The sequence below is a fragment of the Solea solea genome, chromosome 8 (assembly GCF_958295425.1).
Source record: "Solea solea chromosome 8, fSolSol10.1, whole genome shotgun sequence".
Taxonomy (NCBI): Eukaryota; Metazoa; Chordata; class Actinopteri; order Pleuronectiformes; family Soleidae; genus Solea; species Solea solea.
Window position 1 is genome coordinate 6,649,706 of NC_081141.1, and position 19,624 is coordinate 6,669,329.

At 42.0% G+C, this 19,624-nt stretch overlaps 1 protein-coding gene across 7 annotated transcripts in view; it reads left to right on the forward strand.

The window, feature by feature from the left end:
- The window catches only part of mtmr3 (myotubularin related protein 3), a 29,849-nt gene that overhangs the window by 4,689 nt on the left and 5,536 nt on the right, over window positions 1-19,624 (forward strand). For 3 of the 7 annotated variants that reach the window (XM_058635511.1, XM_058635514.1, XM_058635513.1), the window contains exons 2-19: window positions 283-357; window positions 1,832-1,888; window positions 3,951-4,040; window positions 4,668-4,784; window positions 6,409-6,429; window positions 7,664-7,746; window positions 8,805-9,158; window positions 9,456-9,569; window positions 10,074-10,264; window positions 10,666-10,797; window positions 11,194-11,305; window positions 12,436-12,631; window positions 12,778-12,963; window positions 13,222-13,392; window positions 13,841-13,986; window positions 14,277-15,798; window positions 16,552-16,662; window positions 16,787-16,875. In XM_058635511.1, the coding sequence (XP_058491494.1) occupies window positions 1,886-1,888; window positions 3,951-4,040; window positions 4,668-4,784; window positions 6,409-6,429; window positions 7,664-7,746; window positions 8,805-9,158; window positions 9,456-9,569; window positions 10,074-10,264; window positions 10,666-10,797; window positions 11,194-11,305; window positions 12,436-12,631; window positions 12,778-12,963; window positions 13,222-13,392; window positions 13,841-13,986; window positions 14,277-15,798; window positions 16,552-16,662; window positions 16,787-16,875 (3,638 nt within the window). In that variant the 5' untranslated portion in view covers window positions 283-357; window positions 1,832-1,885. The remainder of the gene's footprint in view (window positions 1-282; window positions 358-1,831; window positions 1,889-3,950; window positions 4,041-4,667; window positions 4,785-6,408; window positions 6,430-7,663; window positions 7,747-8,804; window positions 9,159-9,455; window positions 9,570-10,073; window positions 10,265-10,665; window positions 10,798-11,193; window positions 11,306-12,435; window positions 12,632-12,777; window positions 12,964-13,221; window positions 13,393-13,840; window positions 13,987-14,276; window positions 15,799-16,551; window positions 16,663-16,786; window positions 16,876-19,624) is intronic. The other 4 variants (XM_058635516.1, XM_058635517.1, XM_058635515.1 and 1 more) reach the window with 3 other exon arrangements.

A 19,624-nucleotide genomic window follows, 5' to 3' on the forward strand; every position in this document is an offset into this window, starting at 1 on the left:
TATTAGATGACCGACTGATTTGACCAAACTATGCCTGTATTCTGACTAGGAAATTAAGTGCTTCAAGACCTAGCAGGATTTTTTTGCTTCTTTCCACAACGGAGTTTAAGTGGTATCTCTGAGCTCACATGCAAGCCACTGTGGCCACCAGTACAGCTATATTTGCCAGGGAATCAAAAGAGCTTCTGTAGCTTGAATGTCTCAGTGAAAAAGTCTGCTGTTCATAAGGAGACTCATTTGCTCATTATTCAGTTGCATGTTTTTTCCCCATATTTTCTACAGATTTTCATGCATTACTTTTGAGTTACCAAAAAAGGATCACTAGGACTGTTCATCGTCCATCACCGATTGCCTCTGGTAAGTTTAAAAGATGTTTAATTTGGCCTCCAGTGCTTCTGCTCCCCTTTACTATGCAATAGCTACAAGCTTCACTGTAGGATGTTTCTGCTGACTATGTCTTTCTGTTGTAATGTCAATTTGTGTTGAATTGATTTGCTATTGAATGTGTTGAATGCGATTGCCCGACCAGAGCTTACGGTCTCCTCATCGACCATGAGCTACAATTAGTTTTTTGCCTTCAATCAATCTCGTAGAACATAGTTCAGCAGTACATTCTGATGCTTTGGCACGATATCAGAGTGAAACAATCCAGTTGTTGTCTCATCTTGTTATATACATTCCAAAAAAAACCTAAAAAAAGAACGTCAAATTAATGCAGAAACAAGGGCGTTAATGTGGTCTGTCATTTCAGGTAGTGAAAATTCAGTGATCCTGTAGATGAGACTCGCCATTTATTCTTTTAGACTGAGCATATAGCAAAAGAAGAAAACACCCAAATTACAGTGTTCAAATGAAAAGTATACGTTTTGGGGGCATTTTGTGCCTTCATTTGGGATTGAACTGTAAAGGGATGACTCAGTAAAAGGAGAAAAAGGTGCCTGGCCAAAATGAACTGTAGGGACATTGCACTTTGTGGTTGACTGGTTGCCTAAATACATTTTGAAAATACAATTTTAAATTCTATTACTTATAATCTCTTCCAAAAAGCACTTTGGCTATGTCTTGAAAAATAAAATCACTTCTTATAAGTTTATGTTCACTAGGGAATACTCACGCCATCACCTTTACTGCGTCTTCCATCTTCCTTGCCTGCCTTTGATCTGCCCTCTCAATTAATTTCCAGTGGGAGAAATAATGACGAATAAGTGAGATATTTCATAAAGTTTAAAAATAGAAATAAATAGACATAGTTACCAGAATATCCTCAACGTTTTGATGTACAAATAATCGGCTGAAAAGTGTGGGAGGAGATGGCAATCAAAAAAATATGGCAAAACATGATACATTATTCAAACCTGCATCCAGGCAATGTGAGCTTTCACATAGGTGACAGAATTTCACTGAGCAACATTTATTTGGGCCGAGGTCGATTTTTTTTCAAAGTTTCTCTTCCCACAGGTATACTTCCACCCATTTCTAATGTGTGTTGTTGATGACCTGACAAAAATATTCAAATAAGCAAACACTCTGGGAGAACTGGCACTGTTTACAAACAAATGTGACCTTGTTCAAATCTATGTGTCTGACTGACATCCTAAAGTCAGTCCTGAAGCAGTGAAGTGGTTAAGTTTAAGCTTCTGAAGCAAGCAAGCTTTTCTCTCTTCTTCAGTTTCGTCTTTTTTGGTCCTTAAAATGTATTCACATAATTGTATTGGTCCTGTGTGAATATAGAGGATGGGTTAAAAAATATCCCAATTATTTATTATGGACTTTGATGAGTTACATGAATTGTGTTAGAATTAACTGTCATCTGTTTGTTGTGCTTCCACAGACTGGTCCAGGCCGGAGTTTCTCATTGGGTGACCCGCTCTCCTTCACAGGGGCCATGGTAAAGTACCATTACTGCATGTTTGCTTTCGGAGTAGCTGCTGTCTGTCGGGTGACCTGAGTGCAGTCGGCAAAATCGGAAACTCTCCATTGATTATTATTCAGCTGTGTTTACCGGAAAGCAGACAGTCAAAGCAGCTAGAGCAGTTTCACAGGTTGTCCAAGGCTGCTGTCCAAGCAGAGCAGCTTCCAGTTTACACAGCAGAAATTGCACTGTGCTGTCTCACTATGACATAACCATCAGATTGAATGCATTGCTCGTGTGCTTGTTTTTTGTTCTGGGTTGGCATGCTACTCTGTGGTGGCTGCCCCCTGGTTGGCCTCAGCTCACTGCTCCTCCAGCAATTGTTGGCCGTGTATCAGCCAACACGGCTCATGCTGAGCCAGCGTCCCACCGGACGTACTGACATCATTGACGACCACCTTAATCTTGCTTTGCATTGTGTTGAGACTGCATTTTCGTCCCGACCAAACACAGGCTGTAGATTCCTGCTGATTTATGTCAGCACAAGGCCAGACATTTTTACCCCCACCAGAGTTCCCTTGAGGAAAGATTCCTGACCCCACATGTGTGTCCATGCTTCACATTCCCCTCTGCTAGGCATCTGTGAAATGTGCTCATCTGGTGTAAGGCTACTGTGGCAATTCACACGTTCTGTCTCTAAGAAAGCCTACTGACTGCTGGTGACAACTCCAGTTTTAAAGCACTGTATGTTATCAGCATCTGTTATTGCATGGCTCATTGTGCAAGCAGTGATTACACTTAATTAGCCTGCATTGTATGTTTCAGTGTGGACACAAATATTAGGGCTTCATCCACACAATGTGAATGAAAAGTTACTTTCAGTTTCACCTTGTGATTGACCAGTTTTAAAGTAAACATAAATGAGTAGTGCCATACCATAAGGTGTTGTTCTGCAGCATCATTTGTGTGTACAAACTTTATTTGCAATGTAGATGAGAGTGACACTGGTGCAAAACGCATCTGTTGAGACACACCTGCTTTCTGGGCACATCCACATCATAACAAGCTTTAAGTGCATCTTTTCATATGCGGGGTAAAGAAGAAGGTCCAACTAGTCTATGTCTACTCTGAAATAAACTCTGAATCTCCATCATCCAGACAAGGTCCCTGAGTCAGTTGGTCACTTTGTTCTCTACACACATATTGAACAGCAAACTTGGGGTGAGGTAATATCATCACTCGAAATCTGTTGTCCTTTTTTCCTAGTTTGATGCATTAATTCAGTGGTTCTCAAACTTTTTACACCAAGTACCACCTGAGAAAATAGTGAGCTCTTGAAGTAACACCATTAGCACCAACGTTAAAATACAGTGGTGTAAATAGACCGAGCAAAATTAGATTAAGGAGGAGTGAGGGATAAGGTGACTGTAATTATTATCATTTAGTTCATTTATTTTTTTCGCTATTTGTTTCATTTTCTATGCATTTTAATTTTTTACTCCACATTCCTCAGCTGAACTCTGATCACATACCCTGGTACATATAGTGGAACAGTATTTTTGACATTCCTCCCAGTACCATCCGGAGGAAGCTCACGTACCACAGTTTGAGAACCACAGTGTTAATTAATTCAGTGAGGCTGCAGCGACTTCAGTCATCTCTGCACTTCCCAGGTAGTGGTTGCTAAGTAAAGTCAGGCTTGGCAGAAGCTTCTTCGTTTTAGATGCTACATATAAATGGCCACACAAATTATTTTAAATGCAGCAATGTCTAACTGGCTTTCATTAGTCCCTCTCATCACTGTGCTTAACTATGTCATAACACATCATTTGAATAATGATCAGGTGACGTTGTGGCAGTAAAAGCTAGGCAGTAACACTGAGCATTAACACTTTCCCCCCAGAAAACGACTACTTTTGTCTTATACAGGGATTTATCTGCAAAACAGATCCAGGATCAAAGCTGGAAATGTATCTGTGAAAGGAGTAGGAAAAGGGAGGAAAGAAATATCAAAAAACATATTCAAACCAAAGCAGAGTGTGTGTCTGTAAAAGTTGAGTCTCATTCAGTAAAAAGTTAACAGGCCTTCTTTCTGCAGGAGGAGGAGGGGCAGAATAGCTTGGAGTGTATCCAGGCCAATCAGATATTCCCCAAGAAGTCCCCCGTCCTGGAGGAAGAAAACATGCAGGTCAGGATGTTGCTAGTTGCTCTGTTTGTGTCATAAATAAACATTGGGTAAAGTGACAGTTATGTGTAAATGTGTGAGGCGCTTCCCTTTAATCAGTTACATAACCACCCTCAAACATGAGACGTTAAATCCCTCTCTGTTTGACCAGTTTTAGAAACAAAGTGTCAGAAGTTAAGTGCTCTCTGAAAATAAACGTTAACATTCGCAGTCATTCGGTGAAAGCTAATTCTGAAAAACATTATAATGATGTGACAAATTCTTTTTATCAGCTGTTGTCAGCTCTCAGCTGGTCAGTGAAGATATTTCTCGTATGCTTTAGTCATGGTACTTTTGATATTTAAACTTGCAGTTATATAACTTGGAAATCTTGCATTGGATCACTTAGTGTTGTGTACATTTAATAACATGAGCTGTTTAAAAAGCTTTACAAGATACAAGCCTAGGTACATGATATTTGGTCAATAAATACCTTATATAGTTACACTATCGTCATGTTAACCATATCCACAGTGCTGTAGTGAAATCATTGATTTTACCGCATATTTATGTCATGTATTGCTAACATCACAGGTGTTATATGTGAGGCTGCAGTTTATGTATAAATATAATATCACTTGCAATTTCCAGGTGCCCTTTCCTGAGTTGCATGGGGAGTTCACAGAGTATGTGGGGAGAGCAGAGGATGCCATCATCGCCGTGTCCAACTACCGCCTACACATCAAGTTCAAAGAGTCGGTTGTCAATGTGAGTATCTTGGACCAATGTGCTTCAAGGTCAGATACAGACAGAGAATGATTGTCACAAACTCAAAATAACAGCGGAATGGAGTACATTGCCTCTATTGGAAGCTGTGTGAGGGTGTTAATGTTTTGTGAATGGGCAGAGCTGGGGCCATTGTGCCAACACAGGCGTGACCAGGCTATTCACAGCTGATCTGCACTGGCAGCAGATCCTTGTGACTCTTCCATCACCTCCATTTCTACACGTCCTTGCCTGTCTGTGCTGCTTTCTCTCTGCATTTGCCGTTGCCATGGTTCCAGTTGTTCCAGAGGGGATGCATAACAGTAGTCTTCGCTCTCTTGACCAAATGTGGTCACTCTCTAAGTCTATGTTTTCATTAGCACGTGTGACGATGTTCTCTGTACTATGTTTTCGTGTTAAAAACAAGGGTTTTTGTACCAAACTACTTCAGTCCCTCTGTCTTTCATGTGGCCATTACATAAAAACAGCCATTTTTCCCTAGCAAATTCCCTTTTGTTATATGCACCACTCATATTCTACTTGCGTGCAATTCTTTGAAGGTTCTTAAATCTCAAATTAACTATTCACTCTTCTCTTATAAGAATGTGTTCTTTTAAATGCTTTAGGAAAGGAATATGGTGTGTTTAGATCACTAAGCTGCTCTATTGCAAACATGTGAGGGCAGGAAAGTTGAGTAATGACAAATGCTGTGCCACAGGAAAACAGTTTGGTTTGTTTCACTTCCTTCTCTTATTAACTATCGTCATTTGTGTGAAGCACTTTGTGGTTGGAGTATTTATTCTGTCTGCAGAAAATACTAATTCTATTGGGTTAGGGGTTAGAGTTGAACTACCAATACTCACGGAGTTGATTTCACATTGATTTGTTCGATTTATTAAAAAAGTGAATTAACAGCACCAGTTTCTCCAGGAAGTCTGTGATGTTGGTGTTTTAGAATTATATACTGTGGTATATAAAGGAGTATAGATGAGCTGTAATACTTAAAGTTGCCCATAAGACTAGAAAAATGTGTAGTCAAGGAAATGCCTATTAAGATGAAGTGATGTATTGATGTATTATATTCAAAATATCAAACAACCTCAGTAATCAACATCAACATCCCACTAATTAACGCTTTTCACATCAGAGAACTTTGGCTTGTTACCAGAGCTCATTTATATTACTGGCAATAGGTTAATTTGTTTATTCATTGGTTCTAATGAAAGTGCTTCCTGTTGCTACTGGCTGCACATCATGTATGGTTGGCCTTCACTGCGACCTCAGTGCTTCTAGTCACTGGCTCACAAACCACCTCACTGTGTTCACATCGTACAGAGCCAGCGTTCTCCTCACACAGATTTAGATGTGTCGATGAGGCATCTGCTTCACATGCCAGAGTCGTCAGAGCTCACAAATCAGGAGTGGGAGGTGCAGAAAGAGAGTGGGAGGCTGTTGACAAGCACTTCAGGAATTTTGATAGTGGCCAGATTTGGTATGTCGATTAAAAGTCAGGAATCCAGTTGCGGCAGCAACATCCAGAATGTGCTCACCCCTGTAGAGACAGAAAATATTCCCCAATCAGCATGTACTTTTTTGACTATTGTCCTCTCTGTTTTGTTTTGGATAGAGTTGTTGTTGCGAGGTGTCAGTAAGTACCAGCAGAGCTGCATGGTGTGGAGTGGTTAATTGTGTTATATATATATATACATGTTGTTTGTGCCTGTTTGTTTAACACCAGGTACTGGATTAAAGCGGATGTGATGGAAAAATATGTGGGGGGGGGAATCAATTTACACAAATAATTCATACTACCAAACCTCTAATAAATCAAAATATTAACCAGGCTGTTTCACTGTCTTTGCATTAATGTAGTGGGAGCGTGAGCCACTGATGACTGTCTATTGATGGTGCATGTCTCCAGACTGTGTGTGAACAGCACATTGAACACACTTCACTGCTGGAAATGCTCTTAGTTTAGCTACTGTAAGCTCTCACAGAGCTTAGTCAAAAGCAGCACAAGTATTTCCCTGCAGTATTTAGTGAGTATGCGCTGAAGTCATGAGCACATGACTCTTCTGTACTTTGGATAGTGTTTGCCTATGAAAAGATAAGAATGTAGCACTGGGACAAATTTTAGCTCTGCATGATCTATTGTTTTTGTGCTCTCCAATGCAAATGTAAGACGATCTATATTAACTCAACTCACGCGGATGCAATGTTAAAAGTTAATGGAAGTTCACCTTGGACGAGATATCTGTGGCACAGTGTGGCTGAATGGCTTTGGTTATGCAAAGAAATAAATTAATTAAGAATGTGATGACAATCTCAGCATGGAGGGGTTTTCCAGTCTGTCACACTGTATATACTGACTACATGGATTTGGTTGCTATACTATTTAAGATACATCCATGCTTATACATTTAAAGCAAAATGTATCTTGTTTCAGCATATCACCAATACACTTATCATGTGTGCACTAGTGTAAACAGGATGTAGACCGTGTACTCTGCAGTTGGTTGCTTAGTTGCAGAAAATGCTTCAAGAAAGGAAGTGCTATAGCAAAAGTGAGAAGAGGTTTTTCTTGGAAAGACAATGAATTGTTATTGTTAGTAATTGTAACAACACTTATGATTTCTTTCTCCTGACTGTTAAATCTTAGTCTGAACTTTGGTGTCTTGGTTTAACCTGGTCCATACTAAAACAAAACCTCAGTTTTCAAATAATAACGGGTAAGTAGCATTTCCTATGACTGCAGCTTTAGTACTGGGAACTGTCAAGGTAAATGTAACACGTTTTTAAAACACCTTATATTGGTGTGGATGTAGCCTCAATTAATCTGTACGAGTTTGTAGAGTTGATGTTTCCTCTCTTTTACTTTGCAGGTCCCTCTTCAGCTTATAGAGAGTGTGGAGTGTCGGGATATGTTTCAGCTCCATGTCACCTGTAAGGACTGCAAAGTGGTGAGGTAGGTCCCACCCTTTTAAATAGTTTTTTTCTGACTATTCTCACGGAAATCTAGAAGGCAGATTTAAGGTTGCTAAAGTGTCTTTCACACTTAAAAAAGCTGGTATAATACCTGCAATTTGTGAAACCAGCTCAACGTCAAAAAAGGCAATTAACACCAGTGGATGGGCTGATTTTCACCTGTGTGTGAAATGTGAAATCAAACAAATGTCCTGGTAACAAAAATAAATAAGATGAAGAAGAAATTATGCCATTAGGAGATGAAACTGATTTAAAAATCTGTGTGTACTGCACAGTTAAACACGTTATCACTGGTCAAAAATTAATTTAAGCCCTGGATTTAACAGGTTTTGACCAGTTGGAATGGTGTATAAGATTTAAATTTTTTCAGCCCAGAGAAACAAATCTAGTTTGGGGGGTGGAGTGGCTCAGTGGTTAAGACCGGAACCCTGTGTGCGAAAGACATCATGGTCGCAATGGTTGCAAGTTTGACTCCACCCCTGGCTGATTGTACTCAATTCCATTGTAAGTCGCTTTGGATAAAAGCGTCTGCTAAATGACATGTAATGTAATGTAAAGTTTAATTTAAATGCTCTGAACAAAACTGTTTACCAGTTCAGTTTGTTTTGAGTTCAGTTCTTACAATACTCCCTTTGCCAAATATTCTCTGAACGTATTCACGGCCATACACACACACTTTGAGGAGACACAAACATGTTGGAAGTTTCTCTAATGACCACGTTCATAATTAACACCCTTTTAGACAAGTCCGTTTCTTGAGCATCCGGTTTTTGGAAAATTATCTTTGATGTGACTACTGTCAGAGTCTACAGCTGCCATTTATCGAGCTAACACAGGCAGTAATTTACTCTTTGGTTGGAAAATGTGCTTTCAACTAATGTTAACAATTCAGTCATGTTTTTACTTGACTCTCAAATATCTGTGTTGTATATATTGTTATTAAAAGGCTCTTTTTAAGCACCACTCTTGCAACCTTATAATACTTTGTAGCCTGATAAGGGTAACACATGCCTTTGCATTCCCTTGTTGCATTTCCAGGTGTCAGTTCTCTACATTTGAACAGTGTCAAGAATGGCTAAAACGCCTGAATGTTGTAGTACGTCCTCCCTCTCGCCTGGAGGACCTCTTCTCCTTTGCCTTTCATGCCTGGTGCATGGATGTGTATGCTGGTGAGAAGGAGCAGCACGGCGAACTGTGCAGGCCAGGTAAACTACTTGTCTTTCCCCATGTTACCCCAGCAGAACCTTATCACTGCTCTCTTCTCATCTTATCAAACATCTCTGCTCTCTCTGTAGGTGAACATGTGACCTCCTGGTTCAAGAACGAGGTGGAGAGGATGGGCTTTGACACTCAAAACGCCTGGAGAATATCTGACATTAACAGCAAGTTCAGGTAAAAACAGCTTCTCATGCAGGATACAAAATGTGCTGTGTTGATTTCCATCACTCTCAGCTTTGCTTTCATTGGCTGACATCACAGCGCAGTGTATGTGTGTTTTTGTGTTTAAGACAGTGGGAGGTTGTGTTATTGTACGCCACTGATGCTGCACCCTGGGCAGAAAAAGGCCAGGCCTGGGATAAGGTGTCCATAGACAGAGACTTTTGTTGAGCCATCAGGCCCCCACCCCTGTTTCCACTCTCTCTCTCTCTTTGTTTAACCATTGCTCTCTCTTTCTCTCTGCTCTGCCAGACTATGCCCCAGCTATCCTCAGCAGCTCCTGGTGCCAGCTTGGATCACAGACAAGGAGTTGGAAAATGTGGCGGCCTTCCGCTCCTGGAAGAGGTTTCCTGCTGTGGTTTATAGGTTGGTGTGTTTGTTTCTCCCTGAGCTCCTCAAACCAGCAGCATAACGTGTCACCGCCATACACAGATGAAGAACATAATCATGTGGTGATTGGCTTTATTGTTTGCGAAATCAATCAAAACCTTTTTTTCTAATTTCCTATAATAGTGCCACTATGGACAGAGTTACAATTTCTAATAACAGCCTCATTGGGCTGCATTTCTCTGTCTGCTAGTATTCACAGTGTGACTTCCACCCACACTATTGACTTTACTTAATGACTTTTATTTTTTGCCTTCAGTCACTTGAATCTAAAATCTGTGCTTTACAGAAACTGAAAAAGTAGTGAAACCAGTGATGACAGCTTTTTAACTTTTCCAATTTTTTGATGAGCAAAAACACTTTAAGCAACAATTTCTATTATCCTGATAATTGCCATTGTAAAAGACAAATTTCAATCACCAGTCACATTGGTCCATAACAATCCTGAATGTACGAAACAAACCTAATTTGTTTGTCACACAGGCACCTCAGCACAGGTGCTGTGATCGCACGCTGTGGTCAGCCCGAGGTTAGCTGGTGGGGCTGGAGGAACGCAGATGACGAACATCTGGTCCAGTCCATTGCCAAGTCCTGTGCTATGGACAGCAACTCCCGCAAACACATCCCCAACGGCACTTACACCAACGGCTCAGACCTGCCTGACACCGACTTTGGTGAGTTCACACTCAATCAGCCTCAGTCACCCTCAAAACTGACATACTGTGTACACTTTCAGTCACACCTCCAGCTGAGCACACACCCAAACACCTAACTTGACACTCACACAGAATATTTCCATGCAAAGGTCTTGCTATTTGCATGCAACTGTAGCAGACAGTGTTGTGCAATCTGGCATGTCATAGCATGTCTGAGGCAGTGGGTTCACTCAGATCATAGTAACCTCTGATGTCAGACAGATTGTGATGAATTAGTCTACCTATGGCTTACTCACGTCTTTATAGGTTGTTTACACTTTTCTTTGGTCGAGATAAAGATCTCTGCCAAAACCTTCAGCACTCGTCTCAGTTTAAATGATTTTAACTTTTTCCATTTGTTTGTTTTGTGTCTCTATTAGAATCTTCCATGACCAACAGCTCAGAGGTGGAGACGCTGGTCATCCAGGCCCACAAGTTACTTATCCTGGATGCCAGGTCCTATGCTGCTGCTGTAGCGAACAGGGCCAAGGGGGGAGGCTGTGAATGCCCAGGTAGGTGCTCTCAGCACAGTATCAGATTACAGACGGAATTAGGACACACGGTACATTACCATGCACAGTTAATTCAAGCTACTATAGTAGCTTGATCACACCATTTAATTCTTTAAGGTGACTCGTCAGTCCAAAAACGCACCGGTTTGGATTTCCCTATGGTTTTCTCGCTGATTTGGATACAGATTACTTCGGATAAGAAGCTGAATTTCTTGCAAGGGTGCATATCTTGTAAATTGAAAATGTAATTTCCAAATACAAATGTAGTAACATGTATGAGTGTAAGGTAAGTTTAGCTTCTCTGTTACAAGTGCAGTTTTTTGTCTGTGCTAATATTAAAATGTTTTTGTTTTCTAACGCTATACTTCTAATACTATTGCTTTCTTCCTGTTCCAGAGTACTATCCCAACTGTGAGGTTGTGTTTATGGGCATGGCCAACATCCACTCTATTCGCAAGAGTTTCCAGTCTCTACGTTTCCTCTGCACCCAGATGCCTGATCCAGCCAAGTATGTTTTTCTTCTATGCCTCCTGCAGTGTCTCTAATTTCCCCTAGTCATTACTCCACAGCTTTGCTGGCTCAAACTATAAAATCCAAAGCTCTCATGCTTTGCTGGTATAATTGTTGGTAACTGGTAATCACAGCTGTGTTTTGGCCTTGGCCATACATCTGTGCCTGATTTAGAAAGCCTGGCCCAACCCCAAGTGGAGGATCCCTTTCTCTATCTGCTCTCCCAGACTCGATGCCACAACAATGTGTAATTGAAATGCTCTGTGCTGGCTTTAGAGGGTGCAAGTGCTCAGAAGAGCAAATCAGACAAAATGGACTCAGGAATTGTATGGCCTATGAATGCACAGGGTTGTGCATTCATAGGCCATACAATTCCTGTCCATGTGCTGTTATATTCATTAATTGAAGTCTTGTGCACAGAATTTATGATGTCAAGCATGATGTCAGTTATAAACTGAGTATGACCGTCTGCTAAGCATGACCACAGACTCCAAGATAAACATACCAATAATGCTTGTAACACTAACCTAGATAAGATAAGACTAGTGAAACATTTACTCATCATTGAAGTAGGTCAAAAATGTATAACATTATGTCTCACTCTGGTCGCCCATGAAATGTATTACTGTATTACTTGTGTCACCCACACAAATGGACAGAAGGAAATACCAGTTAGTGGTAATTGGGAAAGACACTGATTCTACTACATTATAAAGAAAAATAAAAGACCAGCTTTGTTTATTCAGTTTAACACTTTTAATCTGCAGCAGTAAAAAAAACAGAAACATTCAGTCTGCACTTTCAGCAACATATAGAGCAATATACTGCTCTATAGATACTGAGCATCATCTCGTCTTAAATCCAGCATAATCAGTAACTGGTCGTGCTGCTGTGCACCAATGGTGGCATGCATGATCAAGGAACCTTTGGTTCCTAATGCTGCTTGTATTGATTTCTGGGGGTTAGTGTTTTTCCTTTGAGGAAAAACAAATTGAGGACATCATGGACAAAGCAGATCTGATCCTTTTACTGTATGATGCCCATGTATGACACATTATCACAGGCATATAAGATCATGTGAATTTTCTTTTCTTTTCTTTTGCTCTTCTGCTGTGTCTATGCGTGCAGCTGGCTTTCTGCACTGGAGGGCACCAAGTGGCTGCAGCATCTGTCCCTGCTGCTGAAAGCGGCGCTGCTTGCTGTCAACGCCGTTGATCGAGACCAAAGGCCTGTCCTGGTGCACTGCTCCGATGGCTGGGACCGCACACCTCAGATCGTTGCTTTGTCCAAATTGCTACTGGACCCTTATTACCGCACCATTGAGGTACATATGAAGACCTCGGGTCTCAGGACTCCCTGGTCTTAATTAGCTATTTTGGTATTATTTTAACACATATTCGTGTTAAAACTTATGAATAGTAGTAACAATTAATCTGTTTACAATTGACAGTTGTTTTGATCTTTATGCAGGGTTTCCAGGTTTTGGTGGAGACTGAATGGCTGGACTTTGGCCATAAGTTTGCAGACCGCTGTGGCCATGGTGAAAACTCAGAGGATCTGAATGAGCGCTGCCCTGTCTTCCTGCAGTGGCTGGACTGTGTGCATCAGCTACAGAGGCAGTTTCCATGCTCCTTTGAGTTTAATGAGGCCTTTCTGGTGAGCACAAGTGGTGGAAATCAAACACCACAGTTGTGAAGTCCTTTTCTCAGATTCTGAGATTAGATGCTGCAGAATGTTTTCATCTACGTGTTAATGCCTCTAATTTCAGTGTCATTATACTGAGTTTCCGGTTGTGAGACACTAATATGCAGTTAGGGTGTGTTCATGAATCAAACAAGGAACCTCCTGTCATTTCTGTTCTTCTTCTGTGGTATCTGTACAAGCCTTTACATGTTTGCTCGTGTGTGAATGCAGGTGAAGCTGGTACAGCACACCTACTCCTGCCTGTTTGGCACATTCCTGTGCAACAGCGGCAAGGAGAGGGAGGATCGCCATGTTCAGGAGAGGACCTGCTCCGTCTGGTCACTGCAGAGACCGGCCAACCGCACACTGAGGAACATGCTTTACTCTTCACACTCTGAGACCGTACGTCCATTGTTTCTGAAGCATGTTGAAAAATGGGTTTTGGTACAAACCACAAAGCTGAGTCCAGCTTTTGCCAAGTCCAGCTTGGCAAAGGATGAAATAAAATGTGTCACTGGAAATAATTGAGAACAAATGAAGTCCAGCCCTCTTATTTCAGGATTTTCCCAAGTCTTCAAAATACATTATAGGATAGATGAACCTCGGAGCATAGTGTATTCCATAATGTCTTTTAGATTTATTGTTAATTGTTGTGGTCTTAAGCCTAATTTAGAAGTCTCTTGCCTTCTGAGAGTTGCATTTTGTGGTTAGTGCTGCTTTTGTCTTTTAATTTATGTGCGTAGGCGTCAGGGCTATGAAGTGTTGTTGACTTACCAAGAAAACTAATCTGCCACAAGTGCATTCAGATATTCTCGTCAAATCTTACTCATTCATCCATTTGTTGTTGCAGGTTCTCCACCCAGTGTGCCATGTGCGCAACCTGATGCTGTGGACGGCAGTCTATCTGCCCAGCTCCTCCCCCACCACCCCCTCAGATGACTCGTGCGCCCCCTACCCCGTACCTGGTACCAACCCGGAGGATACACCACTGGGCAGGTGAGCCTGTTTTATGCTCTTACTATTCTCATGCGTCATTACAGCTTTACCATGATGGAAGAACAACAGGAAGTTGCTTCATATTAATGTTGACATTGTTTGAGTGCTTGCAGAGTTAAAGAGACTTTACCTGAGAATTTACTTGTTAATTTTGGTGCTGCGTTTTTCTTGTTTGGATGAGGCCACCATGTGATTTATTTGTGATTTATTTGTTACACAAATCAAGCACATTAAGCTGTTGTGTAAAATAAAATACTTTTCCTGTGTGTAATTCTTGTTTTTTTCTTCAGATGTACTAAGACTCGCTCCTTTGACAACTTGCCCAGTGCATGTGAGCTAGGAAGCACCCTTGCTCCTAACCGCCGCTCTAGTGACCCGAACCTCAATGAGAAGTGGCAGGACCACCGGTGCTCTCTCGAGCTCAATATGGCAGCAGGGCCTGAGGGAGGGGGCAATCAGGATCAGGAGGTGCTGTCTAATGCAATGGAGCCATACCCAGATGATGCGGACTCAGAGCCGGAAGACAGCTCACACCTGCGGGCCTCAAGTGCTGACCTTGAACAGGGAGTCTTCGAGAGGCCTGCAGCCACAGGAGAGGAAGTGGAGGAGGCTGAGCTCTCTGTGGCAGTGGGTGTGGCCGAAGGCCAAATGGAGAATATTCTCCAAGAAGCCACAAAGGAGGAGGTAGGAGCAGATCAGAAAGAGGGAAGCACTGCTGTTGCTCAAGTTATGAACACTGTTGACACAGAGTCAGAGAGAGTAGCAAACGTTGGAGATGAAGATGAGTGTGCTAAAGTCAATGGGACTGAGATCCTGACAGAAGCCTCTGATAATGATCACCATCACAAAAATGGCATGATAGAGGCTCAGGAGGATAGTGAGTCTCCTCTGTCCACAGAAGAGGCAGAGGAGCAGGATCAACAGGCACCTGAGGTGACTCAGGCATCAGAGGAAGTTGTAACGCAGGATGTTGAGGAATCTTGTGTGAAAGAGGAGGTTGCACATGAACTCAGTGAGTCTGGCTCAAGTGAGCCCGAGCAGCCTGCAGCTCACAGAACTTTAAATAATGGCTTTATGAATAGCTCACCTGAAGAGCCAAGTGAGGATGAGGAGACATGTCCTGACTATGAATCTGACCACGATGTATCTGCTCCAGTGGAGCTGGTGGATAAGAGAGCCTCGCTTTTGGAGAGTTCAACAGAAACTTTAACTGAAGAGGCCTGTGGCAGGTTGGAACCCCCCACACAGCCGCCCATTTGTCTCATCAGACAGCCGTGTGCTGACGGCATGAGCCAGCCGCCCTGTTCCAGGAAAGAGAAAGGGTTTGAGGCAGGCGAGCACAGCTTAATCAGAACTTTAAACGGGGGGATGAAGCAACCCTCAGTCAGTGCCTCTCAGTCAGTGAGTGCTGACCTAAGCAGGGACGGCGACAGCTCTGACGGCGAGCCTTGCGCAGGTCCTCACTGGGCCAAAGTGAACGGGGAGCGGGCCCCTCTGAGTCGACAGATGTCCCTGGTAAGCTGTAACTCCCTGTTCCTTCATCAACGGGGCAGTTGCTCTCAGCATCGCTGTTGCCACGCCTTGGTTGGCCGAGCCGTCATCAGCCCGGAGCAGCCGTCACGCAGTCACCTAGATGATGACGGGCTGACACTGCACACTGATGCCATCCAGCAGAGGCTGAGGCAGATCGAGGCGGGCCACCAGATGGAGGTGGAGACTCTGAAGAAGCAGGTACAGGAGCTGTGGAGCCGCTTGGAGAATCAGCATCACACAGGCTCCCACAGGATCAACGGCGACATTGGAGATGAAGTGGTAAGATGTTGACAGGTTGATCATTGATGAACCCCCGGGCAGGGGTGTGTGATATAATATTTAAATCAGAATTCCAAATGTTGAATAAATCAATAAATAAATACATAACCTGTCCTCAGTTGTAATTAAACCCCCTTCACACTAAACTAAACTGTGTGTGTGTGTATATATATATATTTATTTACATATATAATACATATATTATACTTACATATACTCTTAAAAATACCTTTCACTTTTTCAGCCAATTGGTAGCAAACCAATTGGTAGCAAAATATTAAGTATAATATTGTCTCAGTGCCAGAGTATGGAGTCATTGTAGGTTTAAATTTCTGTTTACACCAATCCTTACCTGTTTTTGTGGTGAACAACAGCCCAGGTGGGCCAAAGCTTGTCGTCCTGTCCTGTACGGTTCATAGATGGAGCCTCTTGCATCAGCAGCAGAGCTGATATTTTTGGGCTGATTTCTATATTGGATTTGAAATTTGTCCAGCTTTAGTTTTAGTAGCATCCATTACAAGACTTGCACTTCATCTGCCTTTGCTTTGCAAAGCTACTGGGTCATGGATGTATGAATGATTGTATGGCAAACACTGTGTCATCACAGTTAAATTGTTTCTATCATTCTCATCCCATAAAAAATTATATCTGGATTACCATGAATGACATGATGTGGCACAGCTTTACCTTTGGGACATGTAACTGCTGCCAGAGGGACTCCTATTTGCTCATTCTTTGTCTCCCTCTATGTAGACCTCAATGATGGACTCTGAGTGCAACCTGGACCCCAACTGTTTGTCACGTTGCAGCACAGAGATGTTCTCTGAGGCCAGCTGGGAACAGGTGGACAAGCAGGACACTGAGGTGAGCAGCTGGACTAACCTAAATCCTCCTTTTATAATGGTGGGAAGGAGCAAAGCTCTCATAGCAGATTGGTGTTTTCTTTTGGAGGTTGCCTTCACTGACCGCAGTGCTCTGTACATTACAGGTCACTCGCTGGTACCCTGACCATTTGGCAGCTCAGTGTTATGGCTGTGAGAGCCGGTTCTGGCTCGCCACAAGAAGGCATCACTGCAGGTAAAGACTTGACAACTGTCAGTCACAACTCCTCCTCTCCTGTTCAGGCTTACGGAGTATAAGCGTGATGTTTTGTGTTTGGATACTGTACATACAGGTTCAAACTAAGTTCAGCTCAGGCAGCTTTCAGTTCACACTAAATTTGTCTCATTATGAGGGAACTTCACTAGCAGACCTAACGTTAAAATCGGACTATTGATTGATTTTGTCTTCTTGCAGGGAGTTGCCATTCTTATTGATTAAATAACGCAACATCTGTTATTCATAACAGAAGTGTCCATCATTTGTTCCTTCAGGGTTTGTTAGATAGTGCTTCTAGAATAAACAACTAGACTGAACAATGTCCATTTAGTTTACCTGAAATCTTCAATATATCAATAGGTGCTTCAGTTGGTTTGCTGTCTCTTATTATAAGCAGCTGATATTTCCTCTGTTGTTATCACTTCCTCATATCATTGTTTTGTTTTTAACCCTTTATGCTGCTTGGGTTGGGTCAAGTTAATCACTGTGTGTCAGTTTTGGATTTCCACCATGGTCTGGACTGTAGACAGATGTCAACAGTAATCTGTAGGTTTCCTTTTCATTGTAGAATGTTACAGATGTGTCACACTTGTAGCTATTTTGGATTTTGTCATTTTTATCTAATGCTGAATGTAAAACGAAACATACATCTTAAATAGGAATTGTGTTACAGTGTGTTGTATATATTTTAAAGGGGATATATGTAATGGTGACCTTTTCGATTCAACCACTGTAGAGCATTTGTTGCTAAAGTTTCCGAAACATGGAAGCAAGCAGCTGCAGTTAAAAACCAGCGTTACATCGTTCATCCACATGCACATACATAACTGTCCCAACTTGTTTAGTTTGATTTCATAGAGAGTAGAGAGTGAGTGTCTGCTCTATATAACCACATGATGAGAGGAGACGACATTAACATGCTGAAATAACATTATGTATGTTAAATATGAGAGGGGGAGAGAGAGTGTTAGCTAACCTTGGCTGAAGCTCCTTGTTTTATATATATATATATATATATATATTTATATACTGTATATAAATATCCAATATTCTTCTACATTTTTCAGCCGTCTATATTTTATCTCATCTCCACTGTTGACCCTTGCTTTGTGTCTCCTCTGGTTGAGATGGTTTTGAGAGGGGTAGTGAGCCTCTTTTGGCGTATTTCCACCAGCTCTATTCGCCTCGCCTCGGCACGGCACGGCACGGCAAGGCACGGTTTAGGTTGCATCTCCACTACAAAAAAAGTACCTACTCAACGTGGGCGTGTCATCACTGCACGGCTGCGTGAAACTGCGGTGATTTCATTTTATACGTGACACACACACACAAACAAGTGACTAGTGACTTAACACCAGACTCCTGGTAGTTGTTGGAGATTAACCCATGTTTTTAGGATTGTTAAATAGTTTTAACTGATCTACTGTTCGGCTTGATTTCTGTCCACACGTCTCCAGAGCACAGACTACAGCGGCAGGATCTGTGATGCTGCTCGCGATTGGCGGTGCTGTCCCTAAATACACCAGACTCCTCTGTTAAATATAGAGATTTACCTGGTATTGGTGGAGATTAACCCACATTTTTAGGATTGTTAAGTAGTTTTAACAGATCTACAGTTCGGTACTGTTCAGCTTGATTTGTGTGTTGGACGTCTCTTCCTGCGACGGCACTTTAGCCAGTCAGTGGCTGCCTAACAAATCATCGCATAGTATCTACTCGGCACACTTTTGGAACCTCGCCGGAGCAGGTACTAATCTAGTGGAGACTAAGCTAGTGGAAACGCTACTTAAACCATGCCGTGGCGAGGCGAGTAGAGCCGGTGGAAATACGCCATTTGACTTTTTTAATGCACAGTTGCAGCTCGCTGTGTTTGGCACAACAGACCCAAACCAATCGTGTGTGTTTGTGACACACTAATGAAAATTTGAATTGTGTATAAACTGGCTGCACCTAGGGCTGGGCGATATGGATCAAAACTCATCTCGATATTTTTTGTTCGAATGGCGATATGCGATATTATAATGATATTTTGAACAAAACATGTAAAGTGTGTACTTTTAACGAATCACCATCAACCATTTAGGTTTAGTTTTGTTTTTTTGCTCAACAAAGCACAGCTGTTCATATATAAACAATAGTGTTGCCTGTTTGAAACATGTAAAGTATTATAAAATAAAATCTATAGTAATAACCTACACCTCTAAGTATTAGAAGTAAAAGTATTTAAACAAAGTGAGCAATTACAATTTTGAATATGACATTTATTGAAATTATTAACCTTCTGTCATGAATGGTGACCTTTGCAGTCTGTGGAGCTTCTAGACATCACACTGTTTATCTGAGTGAGCTTGTTAGCTCACCGGTTAGCCGCTCAGCTCTCAGCTTAGAGCTGAAACCCGGCGTCCGGAGTGTACAACAGAAACCCAGAAACAGGAGACCAAGAACCCAGAAACCAGAGCCTTGGTTTCGTACACGGTAAACAACGAGCCACTAATGTGTTCACTTGGAGCCTAAATCTGTGGGTAACAGCTGAGCGGCTGAAATGCAGCAGCATCAACAAACAGGCATCACCAGCTCAACTTTCATTTTATAGTAACGAGTAACGAAGATGGTTAAGGGAAATGTATCGGCGTAAAAGTACATATTTTATTGCGGAAAATAACAGCGCCATTTTTCTTTTATCTTAGCCACCAACTGCTCACTCTCCACCTGCACCGTGTCCGCCACG